The 27,053-nt window shown below is 58.5% G+C and overlaps 1 protein-coding gene across 1 annotated transcript in view; it reads left to right on the forward strand.

Annotated features, from left to right (window-relative positions):
- Window positions 1-25,995, forward strand: part of PLB1 (phospholipase B1) — a gene marked incomplete at its 3' end in the record, with an annotated part of 88,265 nt that extends 62,270 nt beyond the window's left edge. Inside the window, exons 24-44 of the mRNA XM_021707997.1 lie at window positions 1,170-1,250; window positions 2,563-2,628; window positions 2,835-2,935; window positions 5,170-5,251; window positions 8,080-8,184; window positions 8,287-8,382; window positions 8,560-8,631; window positions 9,537-9,575; window positions 11,655-11,715; window positions 12,944-13,002; window positions 13,773-13,846; window positions 17,827-17,870; window positions 18,390-18,498; window positions 19,996-20,047; window positions 20,403-20,483; window positions 21,465-21,530; window positions 22,247-22,347; window positions 23,537-23,618; window positions 24,382-24,486; window positions 25,349-25,444; window positions 25,924-25,995. Coding sequence (XP_021563672.1) covers window positions 1,170-1,250; window positions 2,563-2,628; window positions 2,835-2,935; window positions 5,170-5,251; window positions 8,080-8,184; window positions 8,287-8,382; window positions 8,560-8,631; window positions 9,537-9,575; window positions 11,655-11,715; window positions 12,944-13,002; window positions 13,773-13,846; window positions 17,827-17,870; window positions 18,390-18,498; window positions 19,996-20,047; window positions 20,403-20,483; window positions 21,465-21,530; window positions 22,247-22,347; window positions 23,537-23,618; window positions 24,382-24,486; window positions 25,349-25,444; window positions 25,924-25,995 — 1,644 coding nt within the window. The remainder of the gene's footprint in view (window positions 1-1,169; window positions 1,251-2,562; window positions 2,629-2,834; window positions 2,936-5,169; window positions 5,252-8,079; window positions 8,185-8,286; window positions 8,383-8,559; window positions 8,632-9,536; window positions 9,576-11,654; window positions 11,716-12,943; window positions 13,003-13,772; window positions 13,847-17,826; window positions 17,871-18,389; window positions 18,499-19,995; window positions 20,048-20,402; window positions 20,484-21,464; window positions 21,531-22,246; window positions 22,348-23,536; window positions 23,619-24,381; window positions 24,487-25,348; window positions 25,445-25,923) is intronic.
- Between the last annotated feature and the right edge of the window lie 1,058 nt (window positions 25,996-27,053).

Raw genomic sequence — 27,053 nt, forward strand, 5'->3', positions numbered from 1 at the left:
TGGGGAAGCCAGGGTGGGCTTCTAGAAGACACATCCGAGGCCTGAAATGCGACTTCTCTGGACAGATGACTCCATTCATTTGTTCAGTCAGTTGATCAGTTATCAGTTGGTCAGTCAGTCAATCAGCTGTTCAGATTAGATGGTTATGGCGCAGCGGTCAGTGGATGGGGACTGGAGGGACATGGAAGAAGATAACAGTCCTGTCCTCTCAGGGCTGGTAAGGGGCTATCTCGGGGAATCTGTTTATCCTACCACGGCGTGCACTGTGGCAGGAGGGCTCTGGCCACAGTGGGGAAGGGGCACAGGAGGGCCAGGGTCTTGAGAAGATGCTTGAGCTGGGTTCTGAAGGACGGGTAGGAGGTTCTCCCCCAGATGGAAACAGGGTTCTCAACGCAGCCTCTGTGGAGCTGTTCCCGGGTGGTAAAGTCAAGAGGGTGCTGGTGTGAGTTGAGATGTCTGTGACTTAATGTATCCCAGTCTATTACCCGGGGAGCTCCAGGCTGCTTCTTCCCTTCATGTCACCTCCTCGGGGTCTTGTGTCATCTTCCTCCTCCCGCCCATCTGGAAGAGCAGGTCAGAGACACGCCACTGCGTGGACCGGGGCCAACATGAGGGCGCGGCGGTCCTGGGCCAGTTTATGGAAGCCCTCCCCCTGCTGCCCACCCAGGGACCTCAGATGACCCTCCACCTCCCTCTAGGAGGACACGGATTAGAGGCTTTAACCGGCATGGATGCTCCAAGCTTGGTGCACACCCTCTTGGGAGAGACAGGCCTCCTCCCTTAAGGCAGAATCAGAATTCAGGCTCTACAGAGAATCTGAGAACACACGCTCTGTCCCCGTGGCCAGGCCAGGTTCCCTGTCCCTTCCCCGCCTCCTGCTGCGCTGGAGATGGGACAGACCTCTGGGGGATCTGTGGTCTTTCCCAGAAGGATAACTGCAGGATGTGGCCTGGGGGCTTTGGTGTGAACAGAGCCACATGGTGTTCAGTGGCCCCCAAAGCAGACGAGCCGCTCAGTGCCAGTGACCTCAGGACCCCAACAGCATTGAGCAGGAAATGTGAAGCCCCCAGGCGTCCTGGCGTGGGGACCCTCGCCTCTTGCGGTCAGCACCTGTGTTCCTGGCCTTGGCGGGGACAAGGCGCTTACAGGTGGTCTCCTGCCCCTTTCAGAGGATTCGTTTTCAGGAAGATTGGAAGCTGATCACCCTGTTCATAGGTGGCAACGACCTCTGTGACTTCTGCAATGACCCGGTAGGTGTCCGCACCCCTTGAGATGTCCAGGGAGGGATGCCCTGGTATGGCCACTCCTGGAGCAGTCAGCTGGGCTGGGACTCGGGGCTCACGGGTGGGCTTGGACCCAGCTTGGGATCATCCCTGAGACTGAGCGGGCCTTCACTGGCAGGAGTCAGCAGAACTGGTGGGCTCAGTTCCAGAAGGTGTTGATCACTTTCTATCACGGCTTCTGAGTGCATTGTTCTAGATAATGCCCTGTGACCTGAAAACAGCTGCCTGCTAGGTAGACGGTCGTGGGGCATCCCCTCCTCACGTTCATGGCCGTGCCGTCTCCACCGCCTCCGTGCAGTCACAGGGGAAGCTGATTTATTACGAAGGCCTTTAGGCTGAGGTGGGCAATGGGAGACGACATGGGGACTGCGGCCCTGGGGTCCTGCATCTCCTCCCAGATCCCTGGCTCTGAGCCCAGAGAACCCCCACGGTTACGCTGGCCTCCCACCGAGCCTCTGCTGGGCGGTGCGCTGAGACTCAGCAGCAGAGGAACACACGGGCTCTGTCCTCGACACTCACACTGCCAGGGAGGGGACATGGTGACTGCTCATGGCATACAGCGGGTGATGACATGTGGTCCTGGTCTGCAGGGACAACCCCATGCCCTGGCCTGACAGCTTACTTCCTGCATCCAAGTCGCCGTGATCCCAGGGGTCTGCAGAGAGCCTCTGGGCTTTGGTGGTGGATGGGGACATAGGACCACAGACCCCTCCACTGTCCCCAAAGGGATACCGCTTTGATGTGTTCCTGGAACAGTGGGCTCATGGCTAGGTTTCACACAGAGAAAGTTTAAAAACATTTAAATTGCCTAAAGAAAGTGTAAACCCCACACGTATGCAGAACAGGAGAAATAACAGCCACTGCGAGTGTAGGCTTGGGTGGGGGGTTGCTGCAAGACCCTGTTCCTCCTGTCACCTCCTGTGGCTGACTTGAGGTATGACCCAACACCTGAGGCTACAAGATGAGGCCACAGGAGCAGAGGCTGCTGGAGCCAGGAGACCTCACAGGCTTCCGGCTCCCACACCCCTCCTAGGGGTCCGGGGTGGGCAGGGCCACCTGAGGCCCACATCTGGTGGATGTGAAGACGTTCCAGAGCCTTCTGTGTCCCCAAAGAGACAAGCTGAGGACCAGGGGCCAGGGTCAGGGCTGTCCCATGGGCAAGCCCTTGTGTCAACCTTGCTCGCACTGAATCCCAGGAAGCACGGGCCCCAGGGACATGTCGGGGCCGTGGGGAAGCTGGACAGCATGCGGTGTCCAGAGTCACCTCCTTTCCCCGCAGGCCCGCTATTCTCCCCAGAACTTCACCGCCAACATTGGGAGGGCCCTGGACATCCTGCATGCCGAGGTATGGATGCTGGGCCTTGGCCCAGCCTGGGCAGCTCTGGCCTCCTGCTGGGACCCTGGCAGGTCACCTGAATGCACGGGCGTCCGCAGAGGGGGCTGGGGGGATGGACGGAATTCCCCGGGTCTGAGCCTGCCGGAGGAGCAGGCCTAGACCCCACGGGAGACAAGGCCACGGCCTCATCCTCTGTGTGCCTCTGCCATCCGCAGGTTCCCCGGGTGTTCGTGAACCTGGTGAAGGTCCTGGAGATTGTCAGCCTGAGGGAGCTGTACAAGGACAACAGAGTTAGCTGCCCACGGCTGATCCTCAGGTCAGGGAGACACCTCCTGAGCCCAGGGCCCTCAAGGATTCCCAGAGAGCCACGGTGGCTACCGCCCTCTTCCAACCCGGCAGGGTCTGGCGGGGACAGCCCAGGGTTGTGTACAGGCCTCAGCTCCCCGCATGCCCACCCCGCCTCCGCTGCCACAGCAGCCATGAGGCATCCTCCATCCTCCAGGAGTGGGGAGAGGAGCACTGGGTATGGAGTCAGGCTGTGCAACCACAGGGGCCTGGGCCGAGGTCCAGGGAGGCTGCAGGAAAGAGTCCTGGGAAGCTGCCACACTCTTGCCTGTTAGCGGCCGTCTTATGCCTGTTGCTGCGGAGATGTTAGCACAGGCTGAGCCTTCCTTCCTGGAAATGCTTGAGACCAGCAGTGTTTCAGGTGTCAGAGAGCAGGAAGCACTTGGTCCACAGCTAAGACCTCCTCAGAGTGTGTCCAGGGACCCATCCCTCCTGAGGCCCTTCCCCAGGACAGGGCGGCTCTGGGTGGCGTGGGTGCTCCCGACTGGACACGCACAAAGATACAGTGCCCGTCATGGGCTGGAAGGGAGGAGTGGGCAAGTCAGAGTCTGCAGAGGACAGAATATCCCTGGAAAGCTGAGAGCCCTGGTTCTAAGACCAAGAGGCCATCCTCTTTCCTCAGCCTCCAGCGTAGGGGGACCGTCACCCGAAAGCCTGAAATCCTGACATAATGCCACAAGGGGAAGTTCCCCCATGTGACTTCATATCTCGGGTTGCCATCAAATACAGGCACACGACACACCATTTGTTCCACATCCCCGGGGGATAAAAGACCCTCCAGCCCCTTCAGCTGCGATGTCCTGTCTTTCCCTGCCACACTCACAGGTGACAGAGGGCCGTGTACAGGAGTGTGCGGGCAACAGGCTTCCCCCGCCCCGACGCCCAGATGGCCCAGGTCCATGCTGCTCACTGCAGGGCTGCACGGTCTTCACCCTGTGGTGGAAAGATGTTGAAATGTCAAAAGGGCCTACAGAGACCTGTAGGGTGATGCAAATATTCTACAGCCCAGAATCCAGAAGACTTCTCAAGCATTTCCAGGAAGGGAGGGTCAAGACACCCCCTAGCGGCTGGTTCCTCCCAGGTTCCTCCCAGCAGGCTGTACCCTTAGCCCTCTCCCTCCTAGCTCTGTCGCCCTGTCCAGGTCCCCCTTACCTTCCACTACCCTGAGCATGTCCCGTGGTCTTGGTTCCTGGGCCTCCATCCCCCAACCCATGAACTCTGTCCAGGTCACTGCTAGACAGTGCAGGGGCTCATGGCTGTTTACTGAATGAGTAGTTCATGGACCCAGACTTGCTCTTGGAGACCAAGGGGCACCTTGCCTGCTCCCTAGAGACCCATGCCAGGCCTTCCCTGGACCCTAGAGAGGGTCTCATGCTGTGAGCAGGGACGCAGCACTGCCAGGTGACACAGGTCAGTTTTCAATGCTGGCTCAGCCCCAGGCCACTCTCTCCAGTCCCTGGGTGGTGGGCTCACCTGTCCCTCCCGCTCAAGATGGTCACTGGAAGGACTCTCGCTGCCCATGGCAGCAGTGCCATGGACGGATACGGCCAAGGGGTCGGGTGGGCGTTGCCAGGTGTAGTGAAAATCCGAAGGGCCAAGTCCCTGAATGCCAGGGTGGGTGGCTCAGGGTCCCCATCCTGCCACCTCTCCAGGCTCTGCACACCCCGCTTTGCTGCTGCTCTCCCAGGGGGCCGTGCTTGTTCCCCCCCCGGCCAACAGCTGGGCAGGTCAGCACTGTGGGTTGGACAGAGGCAGCTTAGCAGAGAGCTGAGAACCCCAGGCTGAGATCCAGGCTTGTTCACGGCCTGACTCCCACACTCAGGTCCACAGTACCGTGAGAAGTCACTCGGCTGCTCTGAACCTCAGCCTTCTCATCTATAAAGTGGGGACAATGACAATATGGTATCTAGGATGTTAGGGAGGATTGAGCAGGTTGAAGCCACGGAGCGCCCATCACCTTGCTGGGTGATACATTAGCAGTTGTCATTGTCTGAGCGTCATGCTGAAGGTGTTACTGTTCTCAGCCAGAAAGGCCTCTCTGCTCCTGATGGTCACTCCCGCAGTGATGACATTAAGAGCAGATGTGGTCTGAGGCAGGGTCCTCGGCCTTTTTGCTCGGTGGAGGAACAGCCCAGCCCAGGAGGGCTCTGTTTGGAAGGAAGGTGCTGACTGCGGTGGCGGGCCATCTCTCCCTTGGGTCTGCAGGTCTCTGTGTCCCTGCGTCCTGAAGTTTGCTGATAACTCAACAGAACTCACCACCCTCATCGAGGTGAACCAGAAGTACCAGGTACACAGAGGGCTCCAAGACACACAGACCATGAGGCTCGCCGGCTTTGAGGGCCGGGTGGGTCCATCTCTGGGTGACTGTGGTCCTGCTGGGCGGCGATAACCACTGACTCACTCATGGACTTAGACACGCCCTGAGAGGCAGGGACAGAGATTGGTGATTTGGATTTTGCCATGGGGCCACGGCATGCCACATGCACCATGGAATCTCGGTTCCTGGCCTTTATGTGAAAAAGTTGTGTTCAGTGGTCCACAGATGAGTGTGAACCATGGGAAGGAGCTTCAGGGTGGATCTGCCCAGATCCAAACCCTGATTCCACTCACTGGATGTGGGGCCTTAGACAAGTGGATGGCAGAATGTCTCTGTGCTCCCAACTCCTGACTGGGAAACGGAGGCTGAGGTGTCTCCCTCTTAGTGGGCCTCCAGGACCCAGATGACGGGCATCCCCTCTGCCCTCTCCTCTCACGGGAGCACAGTGGACGCTCTCCACCTTGTGGGGGGTTCATATTAGTACTTCCTCCACCAAATCTTTGACCAGAGCAGCTGACCCATAGACCTTCCGAGTTTTCTCCCAACAATTGTCACATCGCTGGAAGGACCACGGCAGGCCTTCCTTCCAGACTGGGTTGCAGACAGCGTCCTGAGGCCATGGGCTCCTTCAAGGAGTCTGTGAGCTCTGTAGGGCAGAGCCCCTTCCCCGCAAGCTCTTTTGGGGACAGCCACGCCTGCTGGGTGTCTTGGGGGCCCAGAGAAGTGAGCCTTCCTCTGTCATCCTCGGAGGCCACCACCAGCCCTGGGGATGCTGCCCGGCCATGCCACCTTCTGGGCTGGCACCTGTGACTCGGGGAGGATGTCCACAGTGGCATCAGGAGAGGAGTGGTTGAGATTGTAGCCACTAGGGCAATCTGGCTTCCCCAGGTTCCTGGGTGCAGGCGACCAATGTGAGAACGTGTGGCAGAGCTAGAGACCTGGGGCCGGGGCTGAGCCACCAGGAGCCGTGGAGTCAGGGAGTTCTAGGGGCCAGGACATAAGTGCAAAGGAGGCCACAGCTCCATCCAGTGAAGACACCAGACTCCATCAGGGCTCCTCCCAGGCCCCGCTGCAGCTGCCCTCTTGGCGCTCGATGCTTTCCATTCCTGACACAGTTCCGACCTTGGTCGTGGGCCCACGCCCTGGCTGCGACGGGCGTGGGAGAGCGGGTGTCTGTCTTTCTCAGCCTCTGTGGAGGGAGGCTGCTCTTCATGCCATGGGATCTTCAGACGCAGGTGGAGCGTCAGATGCTGCAGCCAGAAAGGAGGAGGAGTGTTCACCAGCACTGCCTCCAGACCTCTGGGGAGGCCAGCTGTCCCAGGGCTGAGTGGGCCGCCGTCGAGACCCCAGCCTAGTGCTTGGGAGACGCTCGCACACCAGCTGTGTGAGGCCATGGCACCTTCTCAAAATCGCCTCTGCCTCCCACAGAAGCTGGCTCTCCTCCCCCCTTGGAGTGACCATCACTCTGAAGGACTGAAGCATGTACATGGCTCTCAAGAGCTGGGGACTCCACACCCCATTTCTTCCCATCATCAGCAGCATGTGGGTCCTTGGGGAGCCATCATGGCAGTCCCCAGAGCAGCCAGCAGCATTGGAAGGGGCTGAGGAGATGGGCAGGACATGTAGGAAGCAGAGGTCCAGAAAGAGACTCATTGCTGGGAGTCACACAGCCAGTAGGTAGTGCCCTGCATGGCTCCGAGGGGCCCTCCTTTCTCCCCTTATGTCTCACCAAGACAGAGGCTGCCTGAGAGGGCATATGTGAGACCACTCCGCATGGGCTTTCCCAACTTACCCTGGGAGGAGACGTTCATGGCATCTTCTGAGGTGACACATGACTGCACTGGGCACGTAGACCTGACTTCACCCTCCAGCCAGAGTCCTGCCCAAGGCGGGGAGGCCTGTATGGGTGGGATGGAACATCTGGCCGGGTAGGAGCCAGACCGGGGCAACTGATTTGCCATGAAGGGACCCCACACAGGGCTGTGAGGGTCACGGCTGTCATTCTGGATGGGCTCGAGCTCCTCTGGGAAGCACACGCTCCATGCACACATGATGGGAATAGGCAGGGCGTCACACCTCCGACTTTCCTGAACAAATGTCGGACGGAAATAAACTAAGGCCAGGATGGTCCAAGTGTCCTGCAAGCAAATGCCCCACCTGAGTCTTCAGAGTTGCTTTGAAAGGAGGCCAGGTGGGTAGGCGGAAGTCTTTTCCCACTGACTGTCCCACAGCCCAGGTGAGGCAGATGCCCTGGGCAGAGGTGGCAGGGTGGGCTGAAGGCAGATCTGAGCTCAGCTCCCTCCTGAAGGTTTTGCTCAGCATCAGACTGTCTAATTCTGGATCGGAGAAAGTGTCAGTGAGAACTGAGCAGATGCAGAGAGGACTGCAGGGCTGTCCTCTCCTCCCCACACCCTCCCATCCCCTCTCTCCCTCCTGACCGTACCTCTCCCTGCCCCTGACTGTCCCCTCTCACCCCTTCTGACTGTTTCCTCTCCCCCCTCCTGACCTGTCCCCTCTTCTCCTCCTGACTGGTCCCCTCTCTCCCTCCTGACCATTCCGTCTCCCCCATTCTGACCCGACCCCTCTCCCCACTCCTGACCCATCCCCTCTTCCCATCCTGGACCTGTCCCTTCCCCCTTCCTTACCATCCCTCTCCCCCTCCTGACCCGTTCCCTTTCTTTCCTCCTGACTCATCCTCTCTCCCCGTCCTGGCCATCTCCTCTCCCTCTTCCTCACCGTTCCCATTCCCTCCCGACTGTCCCCTCTCCTCCCTCCTGACCTGTAGCCCTCCCGTTCAGGAGGGGACCCACGAGCTGGTTGAGAGTGGACGCTACGACACGCGGGAGGACTTCACGGTGGTCGTGCAGCCATTCTTTGAGGAAGTAGACATGCCAAGGACCCCGGTAAGGAAAGCCTGCGTGGCGGGTGAGCGGAGCCCTGGTGATGTGTGCGTGAGCGCCGTCCTGACACCCGCGACTGCCTGTCTCTCCTCTGCCGGTGACCAGGATGGCCTGCCCGATAACTCGTTCTTCGCGCCTGACTGCTTCCACTTCAGCCAGAAGGCCCACGGCCATGCTGCCAGTGCCCTCTGGAGGAACATGGTGAGACGGCCGAGGCAGGCAGGTGCAGCCTGCCATGAGAGCAGGACATGGAGGCCTTGGGAGGACCTGCACAGTGAGGGCAAGGAGCCCGTCTGCAGGCCTCCACCCCAACCTGCATCCCGAGCCTCCTGTTCTGTCCATCTCCATCTCACGCCCCTCTCCTGCTTCTTGGCTTAGCTGGAACCTGTGGGCCAGAAGACCAGGTGGCACAATTTTGAGAATGAAATCAACATTACGTGTCCTGACCAGGTACGCGCATGCGTGTCCTCTTTCCCGCTTCCAGCACCCTCAGGCTGTGGGGCTCCTTCCATCCCAGCTGGCCTTTGCTGTCACCCAGCTCTGCCCACCTGCTCCTCTGATGCTCCAGAGTCACCATTCCAAAGGCCCCATGTGGCCAGCCTGAGGGGGACCACAATCCCCAGCGACCCGGAGGCCCTGGAGCACTTCCTGGCCCCGGCATGGTGGAGTCCTGGCACAAGGCTGGGCTGGACACAGCTCCTCTTGCAGGCGAGAGGGAGGGAGCAGCCATGTCCAGCACCATCTGGAAGGTGGGGCGGGGAAGAGGTCAAGGGCAGGACACCCGTCCTCTCACAGCCCTGCAGTCCTCTCACAGCCCAAGAGGACGTCTGGGAAGGGCATTGGAGCTGGAGTTGGGGACGCTGACGCTGGCTAAGAGACAGAGACACAGCAGGCCCCATGCCACTTGCAAGGGCTGGAGCTCAGCCGCCACCCTCACGTGGTCCTCTGTGCCCCGGTAGTCCCGGGCAACAATGGGAGTCACTGTGGGGCTTCTGGGAGCAGGGCCCGAGTCATCCGACCTTCCCCGCCTGGGCAGCAGGGTCCCAGGCCCCTAAAGAGTAGGGTGGGCGGGATGATAAGGGAGTCTGAGGTGAGACAAGGGCTTGACTACTGGAGAGGGATGCTTGGCTGGAGTGGGTGGGGAAAGAGGGGCTTGGGCGGGAGGGGAAGGAAGATGCACATACCCAGAGCTACCTGAGGGCTTGTGCTCCTTCTTGGTGCTGGGTTTAGGTTGCATCCTGGGAGGGAGTCAGCCTGGTGAGGGGAGGCTGGCTTGGGAGGCTGGATGGGGAGGCTGAAGGTATTCACACCAGGTTGGCAAGAAAAAAACCTGAGCTGGAACCCTCTCCTCACAGGCCCAGCCGTTTCTGAGCACCTACAAGAACAGCGTGCAGGTACCGCCTACGCTTCCTCTCGGCAGGTGGGACAGAGTGGGGGTGTCCTATGCTGGGACAGGCCAGCAGGGTGGGCGGGATGTAGGCTGAGCTCTGGCTGGACAACTGGCCCGCACTTCAGCAGGGAACAGGTGGAGTGAGCACCCAGGGAGCAGAGGACAGGAGTCCTGTCAGCTAGGCACAACTGTCTGGACAAGAGTGACCTGGCATCTGCTTGAGAGACTGCAGAGCAGGCCTGGTGTGGCTGGGCCACTACATGGATGCCCAGGGGCTGGCACTGGGTGATGGAGGGTGTGAAGCCACCTCACGTTAGTGGAGGGTGTGAGCTCATATCATGATGGAGGGTGTGAACTAGCCCCATGATGATGCAGGGTGTTCCTCGCCTCAAGATGGAGGGTGTAAACTAGCTTCAAGAAGACGGAGGGTGTGGACTAGCCCCATGATGATGGAAGGTGTGAACTGGCCTCATAATGATGCAGGGTGTGAACTCGCCTCTCAGTGATATAGGGTGTGAACCAACCTCATGATGATAGAGGGTGTGAACTGGCCTCATGATGATGCAGGGTGTGAGCTAGCCTCACAGTGATGGGGGGTGTTACCTAACCTCATGATGATGGAGAGTATAAACCAGCCTCATGATGATGTAAGGTGTGAACTAGCCTCATGATGATAGAGGGTATGAGCTGGCCTCATGATGATGCAGGGTGTGAGCTAGCCTCATAGTGATGGAGGGTGTGACCTAGCCTCACAATGATGGAGGGTGTGAACTAGTTTCATGATGACGCAGGATGTGAACCAGCCTCACAATGGTGGAAGATGTGAACCAGCCCCATGATGATGCAGGATGTGAACTGGCCTCACAATGATAGAGGGTGGGAACTAGCCTCATGATGATGCAGGTTATAAACTAGCCTCATAGCGATGGAGGGCATGAGCTAGCCTTCTGGTGATGGTGGTGTGAACTAGCCTCATGGTGATGGAGGGTATGAACTAGCCCCACAATGATGAAAGGTATGAACTAACCTCACGGTGATAAAAGGTATGGACTAGCCTCATGGTCATGGAGGGTGTGAACTAGTTTCATGATGATGCAGCATGTGAACTAGCCTCATAATAGCAGATGTGAACTGGCCTCGTGATGATGCAGGGTGGGAGCTGGTCTCACAATGATGAAGGGTGTGACCTAGCCTCATGATGATCAAGGGTGTGTGACCTAGCCTCGTGGTAATGGAGGGTGTGAACTAACCTCCTGGTGATGGAGGGTGTGAACTGGCCTCCAGACAATGGAGAGTATGAACTAACCTCCTGATGATAGAGGGTGTGAACTGGTCTCATGATAATGCAGGGTGTGAGCTAGCCTCGCAATGATAGAGGGTATGTGACCTAGTCGCATGATGATGGAGAGTGTGAACCAGCCTCACGATGCCGGAGGGTATGACCTAGCCTCATGATGATGAAGGGTGTGAGCCAGTCTCAGGAGGATGGAGGGTGTGAGCCAGCCCCATGAGGATGGAGGGTGTGAACTAGCCTCATGATGATGCAGGGGGATGTGAACTAGCCTCACAATAATAGAGAGTGTGGACTAACCTCACGATGATGCAGGGTATAAACTAGCCTCATAGCGATGGAGGGCATGAGCTAGCCTTCTGGTGATGGTGGTGTGAACTAGCCTCGTGGTGATGGAGGGTATGAACTAGCCCCACGATGATGAAAGGTATGAACTAACCTCACGGTGATAAAAGGTATGGACTAGCCTCATGGTCATGGAGGGTGTGAACTAGTTTCAGAATGATGAAGGTGTGAACTAGCCCCATGAGGATAAAGGGTATGAACTCGCCCCATGGTGATGGGGGGCATGAACTAACCTCATGATAATGGAGAGTGTGAACCAGCCTCATGGAGCTCCCCCTGGATGATGTTCAGAATCACCTGGGGTGCTTCCTCAAATGCCCTTCTGCATCCCTCCCCAGCAGTAGGGCTTGGGAATCTCTTTAAAGCTTTCTGGATGAGAATGACACCCACCCAGCCTCTCTGGTCCCATCCCACCCTGAGATTCTGAGATTCATTCTGTATCCTTAGGACCATGGGACTTGGCTGCCGTGCAGGAACAGAGCCCCTTCCACCTCTCCCCCCACCTCAGGTAAGCACCTGGACACAGCAGGGCAGGCCTCTGTAAGGACTTGCATGCCGATGAGTCCTCTGATGACTCTCATGTGCCAACCAGAGTGCGCAGAGAGGACTCATGCTTGCTGCCTGCCTGGTAGGCACCTGGGAGGAGCTCCTGCTTCACCCCCAGAGGGAGCTTAGGGAGAGGAGCCTTGTGAGCTCACTGCAGGCAGCCCAGCCCCAGGGTGTGGGGAGGCCCAAGAGGAAGCTGGCTCTGTAAGTTGCCCTCCCTATGAGGGCAGGATCTGTGGTCCTTGCAGCCTGCCGACGGGCCTGAAAGGTGTCCTGGGTCTTCAGAAGAGCCCTGGGAGGGGAAAAGACCCAACATGATTATTCCTCAGACTCTGGATGGAAATCCAGGCCCAGTGGAACAGGCTGTGCCTCGGTCCAGGTGGCCCAGTGCCCAGCTGGCCACACAGAGGACATGGCCAGGGCCTCCCATGACTGCTGGCCCTCGGATGGTGGCCTCCGACTTCCTTCCTCTCTCCTTTCTTCCACCTTCCATCCTCCCTTACTCCTTCCTCCTTCCTCTGTTCCTTGCTCCTTTCTCTCCTTCCTCCCTCCTTCTCTCCTTTTTTCCTTCCTATCTCTCTCTTTCTTTCCTTCCTTCCTTCCTTTTGAGTTGGAGTCTCACTCCGTCACCCAGGCTGGAGTACAGTGGCACGCTCATGGCCACCCCAGCCTTGACCTGCTGGGCTCCGGCGATCCTTCCACCTCAGCCTTCCAAGTAGCCAGAACTACAGGTGCACTACCATGCCTGGCTAATTTTTGATTTACTGCCGAGACGAGGTCTCGCCAAATTGCCTGGGCTGGCCTCAAACCCGCAGCCTCAGGCCATCCACTCACCTCAGCCTCCCAAAGTGCTGGATGACAAGCCGAGCCCTGAGCTTGGCCCCCTTCCTCTTTCTTTCCTCCCTCCTTCCCTCTTCGCTTCCTTCTTTCCTTTCGTCCTTCCTCCTTCCCTCCTTTCTCCCTCCCTCCTTCCTTCCTTCCACCTATTCATCTTCCCTTTCCCTTCCCTCTCCCCTCTTCCCTCTTCCTCCCTCCCTCTCACCCTGCACCTCTCTCCCTGGCTTCTGGGGAAACAGACTTCAAGTAGCGCCACCCCTGGAGACGGTGCTTTGGCCTTCCACGGAGCTGAAGCCCAGCCTCTGGTTGCAGCTGCCTCCCCACAGCCTCAGTGTGCCCACCTGTCTTTGCAGTGCATGCCCTGAGGCCCGCGGATGTCCGGGTGGTGGCCGCTCTGGGGGACTCTCTCACCGTAAGGACCCTGGGGCGCCGACGGACTGGGGTGGCTGGGCGGTGCCAGGTCCCATCCTCCTGATGCCAGAGCCTGCACTTTGCACTGTCGTGCCCTCGGTCTGGCTCTGTCCCCTGCGTGCAGGGGAGTCTTTCCCAGGAGTGACCAGTGGGCTCAGACATTGGAGGTTTCAACACTTTTTAAACATATACAGAAATAAGTCATTTTAACTCAAAATTCTTCCAAACCTGCTGGTGTGGTACCTGTTCCCTGTGGCACCTGTTGACGCTCAGGCATGCCCACCCGTCTCCTCTCTGCACCTGTGTAGAGGGAGGCATGGACTCCTCATGCGTGAGACTCAGTCCCAGCTCCTGCCATAGCACCTGCACCGCCCAGGTCGGCCCTTCCAGCGACACTGAGGCCTTGCGGGTACGACGCTGCAGAAGCGTGTGAGGCCCGTAGCCCTCGAACCCACCATGCTGGGAAGCCTCAGTGTGGGGCACAGGGGTGGTGACATCTAGTCTCCCATGTCTGTGAGGCCCTTGAGAGCTTTCAGAGCCACTCCTGCAGCTGTGGTCCGAGTGGCCCCTGCGGCCCCCATGAGATGAACAGGGAATGTCCTGAGCTCCAGGAGGAGAGCACAGGGCTGGGAGGGGACTGGGAAGAAGACAGGTGGCCTGGGCTCCTGGCTCCATCCCATGGGGCTCCTGGCACCCGAGTGCTTGGGGAGCCTCCTCCCTTCCCCTGCCTCTGCCTCACTGACCTCCCTGTGGGCCGGGCTGTTTTCCAAGGCTGGCAATGGAATTGGCTCCAGACCTGACGACCTCCCCGACATGGCCACGCAGTACCGAGGACTGTCGTTCAGGTAATGTCACTTCTGCCCTCCCCAGCGCTTCCCTGGAAACTGGAGGGAGCTTGTCTCCTTTAAACGCGTAAATCCCAGACAGCAAAGACCAGGTCTGGAAGGGCTTTCGGAAGGAAAACTGTATGTGCCCAAAACTGCAGACAGGCGGGTGAGAGGGCACTTCCCTGGGGATGACCTCTGTTTAATCATGCAGAGAGCACAAAGCCGGGCTCTTCTTGGACTCCTGGGTCGGCGAGTCCAACACGAAATGCACCCGAGCAGCTCCGGATCCAAGTATCCCGCCCACGCATCCGTGTGTGTGACTGTAGACGGCTCCACGTGTCCATGTCTACGTGTCTTGTTTGTTCATGTCATCCTGTGTTGCGCCTCTGCCTTCACACACGTGTGCACATGTGTAAGGGGAAACTAATGACACCCACATACTCCCGGAGGACGTGGCTGAGACAAGGTCATGACCTGCAGGCATCCCCACACCCCCGTGCTGGCCCTGGGTGGATGAGGGAGACAGGTGGGAGGTGGGCTCGGTGGGAAGCACGGACTCAGGATGGTGTGGTGGGGGGACACCCTGCCAGCAGGTGTGAGCCTCCAGGCAGGCAGTGCCCAGCAAGGTCTCGATGGCCCGGCTGCTGGACACATGGAGGGGTGCGCAGGGCATGGCAGGCGTGGGACTCGATCTTCCTCCTTTCCTAATAAAGTCTGTGGGCTCCCAAGGGGCCAATGAGTCACTCAAAACAGTCTCCGAGAACCACTGGAACCCAGCGCCACGAGAGGCAGAGCTCATGATCACCCCTCCCTCTTCTCCCCAGATGAAGGGGCACAGGGCGGCAGCCAGTGCAATAAAGGGCAGGCCGCTCTCTGACCAGATCCAGGAGCCCCGGGTGGAAGGGCTCCCAGGGCAGGAGGGTGGTAACAACACCCAGTTGGGGCTGCCTTCTCGGTGAGCGGTCAGGACAGAGCCTTGGGTCCTCCCGCCTCCTGACGCATCTGAGGCTACAGGACAGTAAACCAGAGGGAAAGAAACCAGGCTCATTGTCAGCCCAGAGGGAGGGTCTTGGCTGAGGCCAGCGGACCTCATGCCATCGTGGGGAGAGAGAAATGAAGTGGTCTGGCATGCAGCTGAGCTGAGTGGTCCTAGGGAGGACGGGCAAGGCGCCAGACATCAATGCCACACAGCAGCTCCAGGGCTCAGGCCGGCCCACCGTCTCCCGCCCAAGCTCCTCTCTGCAGCCCCTGCCTGCTGCCTCCAAGCCAAGACCGCCAGGTTCCAGGCCTGGATCTCCTATTCCAACTCCAGCGCTGCGGTCCCCTTAAGCCCTTTATCTGTCCGACATGTGCCAGGTAGTTGCCCCCAGCGGCCCATGCATTAAAGATGGAAACTCCAGGTCAGGGTCAGAGGGACAGTTTGGCTCTTGGTAGACAGAAGGCGAGTGTTTCTCCAAGTGTGTCCTGTGGCATATGCCTTCCAGCTACGTTCCTAAGAAGAGAGAATCCTTTGTAGTTTGGGGAAACATGGCCACATCCTGCCTCTGGGGCATTCCCGTGCATGTTGGCATAGCAAAGGCTCTGAGAAGCCCTGAGATGCTGAGATCTGTTTCATTTCATGTGTCTGAGCCAGCGTTTTCCTTACTTCCGGAACATTTTCTTTTTTCCTAATTCCGGTGAACGTTTCCTGGGAAATGGCCACATAGGAGATAGCCACCTTCTAAGCCTTTAAGGCTTCCAGATTGGAAACACCAGGCAAGCGATGATTGTAGATATCCTGAAAATGTGAGTTGAGCCTCTTTCTCGAGGGGAAAAAGGTTGGAAATCATGTACTTCATGGAGTTGGGAAAGGCGAGCCCAGAATCCTTGGGACGGGCCGTGGGGGACCTGTGGGGTGGGGGTTGGAGGAAGGCCGGCTGTGAGTCTTGGTGTGGCCCAGCCCACAAGCTCCTGCCCTGGTGAAGGTCCCAACTCTGGCTGGCATCCATCTTCCCGGTCGGTGGGCCCCAGGTCTTTCGAGCGTGGCCTCTCCTTCCACGGTTTGCTTGTTTGGGATTGTTCGAAGGGCCAAAATAAAATCAACTAACCCAAACATTGTGTTTCTTTGCCTTATTAATCAGGAGTTCAGTCTTACTTCCCTGAGCTCCTTCTGCAAGAGTCACTCTGAGCACTGACTTGGTCTTTCTAGACACTGTGGGTGACGGCAGGTGAATGGGGCCCAGCCACCGAGCTCACAGAGTGACATAAATTAAAGCATCTGAAGGGTCTGCTTCCTTCGTGTTTCCTGCAGCTCTGATCAAAATGCAGGTGTCAGTCAAGCTGTGGGGCTCCTTCAGATTTATTTGCATGTTCCTACTCTCTCTCTAAAATGAAGTCAGGGAGATATTTTCATGGCCAGTTGGTCTCGGTCAGCCACCACCCTGTTTAGAACAAAGATACCTTTAAGCAGGAAGCTGCAATAGGAAGAACTCCTGTGTGTGCATTTGCGTGTGTTTCCGTGTTCATGTTTGTACATTTACTGAAGGGGAACAGGAGGCAGAGCAAGAACGTGTGACGGAAGCCGGTATCGAGGTGTGGGGCTTCCTTCCAGTTGTCAAGTGCTTTCAGTCCAGAGAAAGAAGAATCAGGAAACAGCTGGGTGGCCGTGTGCACAGGCCCACACCCATCATCCCAGCACTTTGGGAGGCCCAAGCGAGAAGATTGCCTGAGACCAGGGGGTCAAGACCAGCCTGGGCAACTTGGTGAGACCTTGTCTCTACTATAAATTTAAAAATCAGCCAGACATAGTGACGCATGCCTGTGGTTCCAGCTACTTGGGAGGCTGAGGTGGAAGGATCGCCTGAGTCCAGCAGGTCGAGGCTGCCGTGGCCGTGAGCATGCCCCTACCCTCCAGCCTGGGCGACAGAGGGAGACTCCAACTCAAACAAAACAAAACAAAACAAAACAAAGAGGCGGATAAGTCAGCCCCTTCAGAGAATGTGCAGTTTGTTAAAAGATCATCCTGATGGGAACAGGACACTGGGGACGCCCGGGGAATGTGGAGTAGGGGGGCGAGGGTTGAAAGTCTACCTATTGGGCACCATGTTCACTGAAGTCTGCGCATCTGGAGAGGGGGACTCCAACTTAGAAAACAAAAAAGGAAGCCGCAAAACCCCAGCTTGGAGCAGAGTTGGGAAAGAATCAGAAGGGCCAACTGAGGCCCAGCTTTGGGGCCAGTCTGGTTCAGACTCCTCCTGGGAGTGGGAGAGACCCCAGCCAGGCCCCTGCATGGGCCATCCTGCCTCATCGCAAGCGTCTCTTGGGAGAAGCACAGCTGTGCCTGCCGGTGGCCGGCGCTTTTGTCTCTGTGGTGACCGAGCACCATGTCTGTGTTCTTAACATTGACCGGCCTAGAATAAGAGGCTGGGGCGAAGGATGAGGCACGGAAGAAGAATGACCGTGAGTGCCCTGCATGCAACATGGGTTTTGTGGAAGCTCGATCTCCTTGCACAAAAGGAGGTAGACTCTTTAGAAGCCCAGAGGTGGATGAGATGAAACAGGTGGGAGTGGAGGCCACCGGAACCTCCCACTGTGGTCTGCTGGACTCTGAGCAGAGGGGCTGGTCTGTCTCTAAATGTCTCCAGCTCAGACTGGCCTGGCTTCCTCAGCAAGTTCACGGCCTGGGGGTCTCACTCTGTGAATGGAGGTATCTCTGTGTCGTCAGCTGGCTGGGAGACATGGACTACGTCAGACAATCTAGCCTACACAGAGCAGCAGCTCCTTGGGGGGGGTGTCCCCTCCGACCTGGGGAAGGGAAGAAGAGCCCTCCCTGACCCTCAGGTCCTGAGCGTGGGGACCCATCCATCGGGGACGTCACCGTGTTCTTGGGTTTCCCCGGATGCACAGGGCCAGGTCGGGCCCTCTGGCGGGGGCTGGCGGCTGAGGAAGGTGGGCACCCTTGTGTGACGTGGGTGTGTTGGGTCAACCTGTCTCACTCTCTGGCTGCTCACTCCCTACAGTGCAGGCGGAGACGGCTCGCTGGAGAATGTGACCACCCTACCTAGTAAGTAGCCAGCAGGGGCTTGAGTTGTTCCTCCTCGTTGTTCTGACCCCGGCATCCCAGAATGCCTCCTGCTAAGGAACAAACGGCATCCCCCTCATGGGACACCACGGGAGGGAGGAGGCTGTGGGCAGGAGCCTGAGGAGGCGGGTGGACACTGGCCTTGGATCCTGCATTAGGGCCTGGCTGTCCTTCATGCTTGCCAGGCGACCCAGGGCAGGTTCCCAAGCATGGAGCCTCAGTTCTCCCAGCGGGCCCAGGAGTGCTGAGACAAGAAGGTGGGGGCTTTGACTGCACTGTGAATTGCACGAAAATAGAGTTGCAAGAGGCTCTTGCTGGCTAGCCCACCCGTCATCAGGCCATTTCATTTCAGAGAGGCCCCAGTGTAGGTGGGGCACACACACGGCCTCCCTGCCTCTCCCCAGGAGGCATGAGGGCATCAGCGCCAGCCCTATGGCACCAGACAAACATCTTGGCCTCCTGTCCTGAGCCCTCTGTGACCTGTCCACCCTCCAATTCCAGATATCCTTCGAGAATTTAACACAAACCTCACAGGCTACTCGGTGGGCACAGGTGACGCCAATGATACGAATGCGTTCCTCAATCAAGCTGTCCCGGGTGCCAAGGCTGAGTACGACATCTTGGGGGGTGGGGTGCCTGTGGGTGGGGAGAGCACACAGTTCCCTTTAAAATCAGAGCACTGGCTGCCAGAGGCAGTGGGAGAGAGTAACTGCCCAGCTCCTGGCTGAAGGTTCCTGGGCCCCACCCCACTCCCAGCGCACAGATGGGCCTCTTGCCCCATGGCTCTGGGCCACCCTTGGGGGTCTGCCACACGTTTCTGCCCGCCAGACCATGCAGCCTGGAAGCCTCTTCTTGGTAGTAGAAGCGCCTTAGGCCACAGGATGCCAGCACCATGTTCTGAGGTCACCATGCTGTGGATCTGTCCCAGCCAGGCCTGTTGCAGGGGCCTGAACAAGCGGGACCTCAGGGGCTGAGAACTGTCCCTTCCATGAGCCACAAACCCAGGCGTGTATGTAGTCTCTATCATTCCCCACAGCCTTCTGAAAGAAGCATTTAGATAAGTTTACGAAAAATGGCATCACACACAGGGTGTGACAATTAAGTTCGTGAACTCATTTTAAAGCCCATGCTACCTACCTCATTGCTGAATGTCACTGCAATCACCTTCCAAGGACTCCCCTTGGAAACTGTGCATCGATGCCAGCGCCTTGTCGACCCATCAAAGCCATTTTGGAACTCTTTTTCTGGCATGGCCATCAGAGATGTGACTGTCGTATTCTTCCTTTCAATATTTGGGTAAAGAAAAAAGTCACTGGGGGCCAGATCAAGTAAGTAGGGAGAGTGTTCCAGTAGTTATTTGTACAGTGCTGCCAATGTAAGCACACGGTGGCAAGTTTCTGAACTTAAGGATCAGACCTCAACAAATAACGATGGCGGCTCTGAGGGCCATTCCAGAAAAAGAGTTCCAAAGTGGCTTTGACGGGTGAACAAGGTGCTGGTGCTGGCATTGGTGTACAGCTTCCCAAGGGGAGTCCTTCGAAGATGACCGTGGTGACATTCAGCAATGAGGTGTGCGGCACTTTTTCTAGGATGGTTTGTGAAACTCATGGCCAGACCTCGTATGCATAAGAGAGAAACATCTTCACTGCAGGCAACACAGAGGAAGCAACTGTGTCAGAGGAACGTTTTTTGATCATTATGAGTGAGCAGCAAACGCTCAGCTTCCCGGCAGTCAGGGTGAAAAGAGGAAGCATGCTAAAACTCTCATGGGTCTACCTTTGGACCTAAACCCATCTTTCCAAAGAGGCGAGTGGCTTCTTAGCCTGGGCTTCTAGGAGGGCCATTGCACGTGGAGTCCTAGGAAGGAGACATGAGCAGCAGATTCAGTTGGTGGCATTCAGACCACAGCTTGGGACAAATATAGCATCAACTTTCCCAGTGGTTGTTCTGGTCACTTTCCGGAAGAGGCAAGTGGCCCCTGGTCTCTGGGCTGCAGGGTCTCTGTCAGCTGAGGCCATGGGGTGAAACTGGGATGGCTTAGTGCAGCCCCTGTGGCAGGAAGCCAAGGGTGCTGTTCCCAGTGGCAGGACGGGTCTCTCTTTCTCAGGGACCTTCTGAGCCAAGTCCAGATCCTGGTGCAGAGGATGAAGAATGACCACGTGAGTCACGTTTATGGTGATTTCTCAACACAAACTTTCCAGGCCTCTAAAGTCCCCAGTAGAACAGCCAGCCATGGAGAGCAGTGAGCCGCTTGTCATCAGAGGCATTCAAGCAGTGGTGGGACAGCCCCGCCATGCGTCCTCTGGAGACGCTTGCGCCAGTGGGGAGAGGTTGACCCGAAAGTCCCTCCTGATGAGATTCTGTGGTCTATAAATGAACCTCTAAGGTGCTTCGGCTCTGAGATGCTGACTCCCTATTCCGAGGGACGAGGAGACTGCAGGGTGGATGGGCTTCCCAGGGCACTCAGTCCATGTGCTTGTTGGAAGTGACCAGCACCCTCCTTTCTCCACCTAGGAAGTGGACTTCCACGCGGACTGGAAGGTCATCACCATGCTGATCGGAGGCAGTGATCTGTGTGACTACTGCACGGATTCGGTAACGGCCAGCCACGCCACCCCCGCCCCCGGCACCGGTTCCATCCGGGTCCAGGAGATCCTCTCTGAGCACAGTCCCAGAACCAGCCCAGGACTGTCCAGCTACGGCCATGTCCATGCACACAGACACATGCACATGCATTCATGACTCTCATGTGCAGCACACACACATATGTAGCCCTCACTTGCACACACACCACACACATGTTCATGCACACATACACACACATGCATGACTTGTGAACACACGCACGGCTCACACGTGCACACACATGCACAACTCTCACACGCACACATACATGACTCATACACATGCACACATGCACACACAACTCTCGCATGCACACATGCATGACTCTCACATATGCATGTACAATGTAGGCATGACTCTTTCATGCACACATGCACAGCTGTTACACGCACACACATACTTCCATGACTTTCACATGCATCCACACATGACTCTTACATGCACATAGGACACATGCATGCATGCATGCCTCTTACATGCACACGTAACTCTCAAGCACGCATGCATGCACAACTCTCACAAGTACACACACAAATCTCATGCACATGCACACATGACACATGCATGCCTAGACACACACACACACACACACACACACACACACACACACCCACCCAAGCCCTCGGGCTCTGGCACGGTGGTGAGGAAGCAGGTGGCAGAGGCACAAGACACCTGGCTCTTCTCCTGCTCCCTCCTGGCCTCAAGTGCCGGGAAGGAGAAGGCCATGGATCCCACCCGGGGAGCGAGGCTCCTGCTTCCTCTCCTGCATGGAGGCTCTGACAGGAGGTTCTGTCTTGACGGGCCCCTGGACAGCCATGCCTGGGCAGCCGTTCATTTCAATTCTGACATGAGGCATTGGTCGCAGCTGGATGCTGGGGGGGACAATAAGTGCCTGGGTGGAGCCTGTACCTGCCACCCTGACCGCCCCCACCCACTCCCCATCTCTTCCAGAATCTCTACTCCGCAGCCAGCTTCTCAGAGCATCTCCAGCAGGCCCTGGACCTCCTGCACAGAGAGGTGAAGCCTGAAGCGGGCAGCAGCTTATGTGATGGGGTGGGTGGGGGAGGAGGAGCAGAGTCCTCCCCAAGGAGAGGGCTGCAGACGAGGGTCTCCCGAGGCTGGATCTCCTGCGGGGAGACCTCGTTCTGGTAGCATCAGACCAGAGGCACTCAGGTTTGAAGAAGGAAAGGCAGGGTGCTGACCCGCTCTCCCCACCATGACCCAGGATACTCTTTGGTGGCAGCCACTGAGTGGTCCCAGGCAGGCACTGTTCAGAGCCACAGCATGAGTCTCAAGCCAGCCCTAGCTGGTCCTGCACCCAGCAGTGTGTCCCTGCCACCACCATCCCTTAGCAGAGACCAGCCATCTTGGCTGCCCAGCACCAGCACCCTGACTACCAGGCGCTCTGCTGGGTGGTAGGATCCCCATGCCTCCTCTGCAGGCCCAGACAGGCTGGGCTGGAGGGGAAGGGCCAGGACTGATGGCCTGCACACAGGTCACCTGCCTCACTGTAGGGACAGCTAATGTACTTGGGCTGAGCACAGCTAACCTGAGCACTCGATGTCCCCTCCTGGTGCTATGCCTTGCAGCCACGTGGGTGGTACTCGTGGAGCTTTGTGGCAGACGGCTGCCACCTGGACACCTCCTGGGACTCACAGGGTAGGGTGACTGGAGCTCTGAAGGAACCTGCAGCCAATTCCCTTGGGCCACTCTCATCTACGTCTCGCCCCCAGGTGCCCCGAGCCCTGGTCAGCCTTGTGGACTTCATGGACCCCAGCATCCTGCGGCAGGCGTTCCTGGGAGACCCAGACAGGTGCCCGAGGCAGCAGGCCAGGTAGGCAGATGCCAGTGGGCCCATGAGCAGCAGTGCCTCCTCGGGGCCCTCGTGACGTTATCTGCCCACGCATCCACATCTGTCGAGGAGGGCTCATGTCAGAACGTCCCCCCGGGAGCCGGAGCTGTGACTCCCCCACCCAACCTCAAGGGGCCGAGCAGGAGCCTCTGGGCTCAGAGGTGGCGGGGATGGAGGACAGAGCTAGGACGGAGGCTGGTGCCCAAGAGACACTGCAGTTGGGCTATGGCTGGGGCCGGCAGCAGGGACATGTCCGAGTGTGTCAGACTACAGTAGGGACCAGGAATGACTCATGACTCAGCTGCCTGTGTATGGAGGAAAGGATGGGAGACACGGACTGTCAGGCTTGGGATGTCTGTGTCTTAGGCGGGCAAGTCCGTGGGAGTTTCCTTATCTTTTTCCAGATATCTATTTACTGGCAAGTCTCCTGGATCTGCCCCTGCATGCCGGGCACTGTTTTCCGTGCTCAGAGGGCCTCTCTTAACACCGAGAGCTTGTATGGGTGTGACGTGGCCTCTTCTGAAGCAGAAGGGACGCAGAGATGCCCGGGGAACAGAAAGTGGAGTCTGAGGGCCTGAGCATCAGGGACCCCAAACTCAGCTCCAACCCAGGGGATGCGGTGTTATTTTACTCATGTGTTTTTTTGAGTCAGAGTCTCACTCTGTCACCCAGGCTGCAGTGCAGTGACATGCTTACAGCCACTGCGGCCTCGACCTCCTGGACCCAGGCGATCCTTCCACCTCGTCCTCCCTAGTACCTGGGACTACAGACACACACCACCATGCCCAGCTGACTTTAGGATTTTTTGTAGAGACAATGTCTCGATGTTGCCCAGGCTGACCTTGAACTCCTGGGTTTAGGCAATCCTCTCACCTCGGCCTCCTAAAAGTGCTGGGATTACAGTCAGGAGCCACCATCCCTGGCTCTATTTTACTTTTTAATTAAACAAGGGACTCCATTGGTTATCTCCATTTGCTGGACTGTCAGCATTGGGAACTGCTCTCCCGAGAGGGCACCCCTTCATATACCAGAGTCCTCCTCGGACTTCCTCCCATCCCCAGCGTGTGCAGAGCCTCAGGCACATGTGCTCCCAGACCCAGCTGGGGCTGCGCCCCACCACCCCCACCCGCCCGGTGGCTAGAACCAGCCTTGACGAGCTTGGTCCCTGCAGCGTCCTGTGTAACTGCGTTCTGACCCCACGGGAGAACTCCCTGGAGCTGGCCCGGCTTAAGGCATTCGCCCGAGCTTACCAGGTGAGACCGTCCTTTCCCCAGCTCACTAACATGCAACCCAAATCCCTTGGGGGGGCCACAGGAAGGCGGCCTGGTGCGGGGTCCCCGGGAGCCACAGCCACCCTGGCCCTTCCTCTGCCCATGTGACTCAAGTGTCTCAGGGCCATGGTTAAAGCCATCCTGTGGGATTCAGGTGGCAGAGCCCTCATGGCGAGCTGCCCCTGGGGGCTTGGCCCAGCCCCTGGCCAGCAGCCCTCGTTGCCCCATGAGACCCCTGTACCCTGAGGTCCAGCCCCCCCACACTCCTACCTGCCTCCAAGGGCAGCCCCAGGAGGGAGAGTGCTGGAGACTCTTCCCAGGTGTGGCTCTTCATGGGACTCCCACTTTGGGAGGCTGAGGCAGGGGACTCCTTTGAGCCCTGGAGTTCGAGACCAGCCTGGGCAACATAGTGAGAACCCATCTCTACAAAACATTTAAAAATTAGCCAGGCATGGTGGTGTGTACCTGTAGTTCCAGCTGCTCGGGAGACTTAGGTGGGGAGGATCACCTGAGTCCAGGAGGTCGAGGCTATGGTGAGCCGTGATTGTGCCACTGCGTTCCAACCTGAACGCCAGTGAGACTTTGATTCAAAAGAGATAACATAGTAGCCCATTCTCTGGAGTTAGAGCTGGGGTTTCAGGGCCTCAGGGTCTCCAGGTGCTCTGCAGGAGGGTGGGGTCCACCTGTCCAGGGAGGGGGCCAGGGACACCGCCCACCCTGTGCCGAAGTCCACGTGTGTCCCCAGAGCAGTGTGCGCCAGCTGGTGGAGTCAGGCCGCTATGACACACGGGAGGACTTCTCGGTGGTGCTGCAGCCCTTCTTCCAGAACACCCGGCTCCCTGTCCTGGAGGTATGCTCCCCCCATGGGGTCCTCCAGGGAGAGCTCAGGGCAGAAGCGCCAGGTGATCCTGCAGTCACATGTGGACTGGGGAAGCCACGGCAGGCTCCAGGGACTGTCGGGCCAGGCAGCTGATGTGGGTTCCCGCCACCCCACCACAGCCCCCAGGTGTTACCACTGCACGTGATGGAGCGGTGAAGCGTCCCTCCAGGGATCACCTGGGAGACAGACAGTGTGTCCAGCTCCAGGCTATGTGGCAGTCGAGGGCAGTGCCCTTCCAGGAGCTTTTGTCTCCCGGCCGTGCTCCCGGCCTGACTCTTCGGCTCTGGACAGGAGAGGGCGGGAACAGTTCCAGGGGGACTGAGGTCTGTCCCCAGCCTTCGCTCCTGGCGTGGCCTAGCTGGAGGAGGCTGGAGGGAGCAACTCTGCACCTGGCAGCTCGGGAAGGGAGAGGCCATTTCACCTGGCACTGGTTCTGCCTCTGCTAGGTCCGTCTGGGCTGGGCTCCCCACCTCACCAGGCCCCAGGACCGGCTGAGGGCTGGGAAGTGGCCTCCCCAGCAGGACGGGCAAGGCTCCCTTGAGGACTGGGGCACCCCTCATCCATGGAGTGGGTAGGGCATCATGGGGGTGTGCCCGGAGATCAGTGCAGCAGCTTCTTAAGGAAATACGTGGAATGGTGGGGTCAGATTGCTGGGCCACACGAAGTCACCCATGTGCGAGTTGCTCCACTCTCCCTCTGCAGTGGGCAGGCCCTGCAAGGGGGCCCAGTTCACTCCTCAGGGGTGGCATTGCCTGGCCTGCCCCAGGGCCCCGGTCCATCCTGTGGCTCCCTGGACAGGAGGGCCCCAAGGACATGTGCTTGTCTCCTGCAGGATGGACGCCCAGACATGTCCTTCTTCGCCCCAGACTGTGTCCACCCAAGTCAGAAGTTCCACTCCCAGCTCTCCAGAGCCCTCTGGGTCAACATGGTAAAACAGGGGGTGTTCTTGTTCCTGGGTCCTCACCTGGAGCAAAGCCCCTGCCCTTGTGGCATGGGGCCCCAGGCTGCCCTCTGCAAGCGAGGTCGAGGAGGTCTGCATACCACGGAATCGGGAAAACGAGGCCCCAGGCTGCCCAGCCAGCTCCACTGCACCCACCAGGCCTTGAGCAATGGTGGAAGGGGTCCACAGTGTGCCAGGCAGAAGTGCACTCGATGCTGCCTGCATGCCGGGAAGGGGGCAGGTCAGCCGGGCACCTTGCCTGAGCCCTCCACAATCCTGCTGCAGGAGTGACAGCCTCTGAGGACCCTGCCTCCTAGGGGTGCAGGGCCTCGGCCCACACCCACTGCTGGCAGTGGCCAAGTGGCAGCCAAGCCCTGAGACGCCCTGGCTCCCTCTGCAGGGACTGTTGCGGGGCTCACTTTGGCGGAATCAAGTGAGTGACCCACGTCTCTCTCCCTCCCTCTCAGCTGGAGCCACTTGGAGGCAAAACAGACACCCTGGACCTGGCAGCTGAGCTCTCTCTGATCTGCCCCACTCAGGTGACTAGGGTGGCCTGCATGGCTCTCTCCAGAAACCTCGTGGTCCCACCCAGGCTCTCACCCCTGCTGAGGCTAGGACAGACCAAGGGGATGGCGGGAAGCTGGTGGGAAGGAACAGGAGCCATGGCCGCTGGTGTTTCTTGGGGCCTGGGAAAGGCAGCTGGGAGGGGCTTGGGCCCAGCAGAGGGAGGAAGCAGGAAGGCTCATTGGGCAGATGGAAGGGCAGCCTGCAGGCTAGAGGCCCTGCATGGAGGCTGCTCGTTGGCCGTGGCTGGAGAAGGGCCTGGGTTGGGCAATTCCAGATGTGGGCGAGAAGAGAGAGGTCAAGGGCAGGGCCTGGACTGAGCGGGGAAGGATGGAAGACGGCCTCCAGGACGCAGCACCAGGCTCCTTTTAAGGAGGAAAATGCCAGTGGGTGTTAGCTTGACTTCAGCTCGGTGGGGGCCTGCTCCCATTGCCGGGAACATCTTGTGGCTGTTTAGCCAAATAAGGCCAGGGCCGGCGTCCCTCGAGAAGTGAACGCAGAGGGCCTGACTCCAGCGGGAGGCCTCGCTGCCAGTCCCTGTGCTACTGGCTTGGCACGGACCTCCATCCCCCTGGGTCTGTGGGCTCCTGAGGGGCACTGCCTGCACCCGAGACCCCACTCTGCTTGCCCCTGCCCAGTCTTGGCCATCTCGGGTCCCATCAGCCTCCTCAGGGGAGCCATGGCAGGAAGGGATGGGGGTGGGCAGGGGGTGGCAGAGGGCTCCTGCTGGGTCCAGTGCTCAGAGCAGAGGCGACGGTCAGATCATGTCACAGTTGGCGCCACACAGACCCATGGTCCAAACAGTCAGATGCTGGATGAAGGGCCAGGCAAGGCCTAGAGGCCCAACCGTGTCAGGCCCTGAGGGGGCCTGGGGGTCCTGGGGGAGGAGCTGGGGACTCCTGGGTGGGGGCGTCCAGGAATCAGAGCAGCGGCTAGAAACCCACCGTGGCGTTTCAATAGTTTAACAATCTGCAGAGCCTCACTGTCAGCCATGGACAGCCCTCCCGAAACCACCACTCCCATCAAGGGACGA

Source organism: Carlito syrichta, unplaced genomic scaffold (assembly GCF_000164805.1).
Source record: "Carlito syrichta isolate Samal-C Ts95f unplaced genomic scaffold, Tarsius_syrichta-2.0.1 Scaffold130382, whole genome shotgun sequence".
NCBI lineage: Eukaryota > Metazoa > Chordata > Mammalia > Primates > Tarsiidae > Carlito > Carlito syrichta.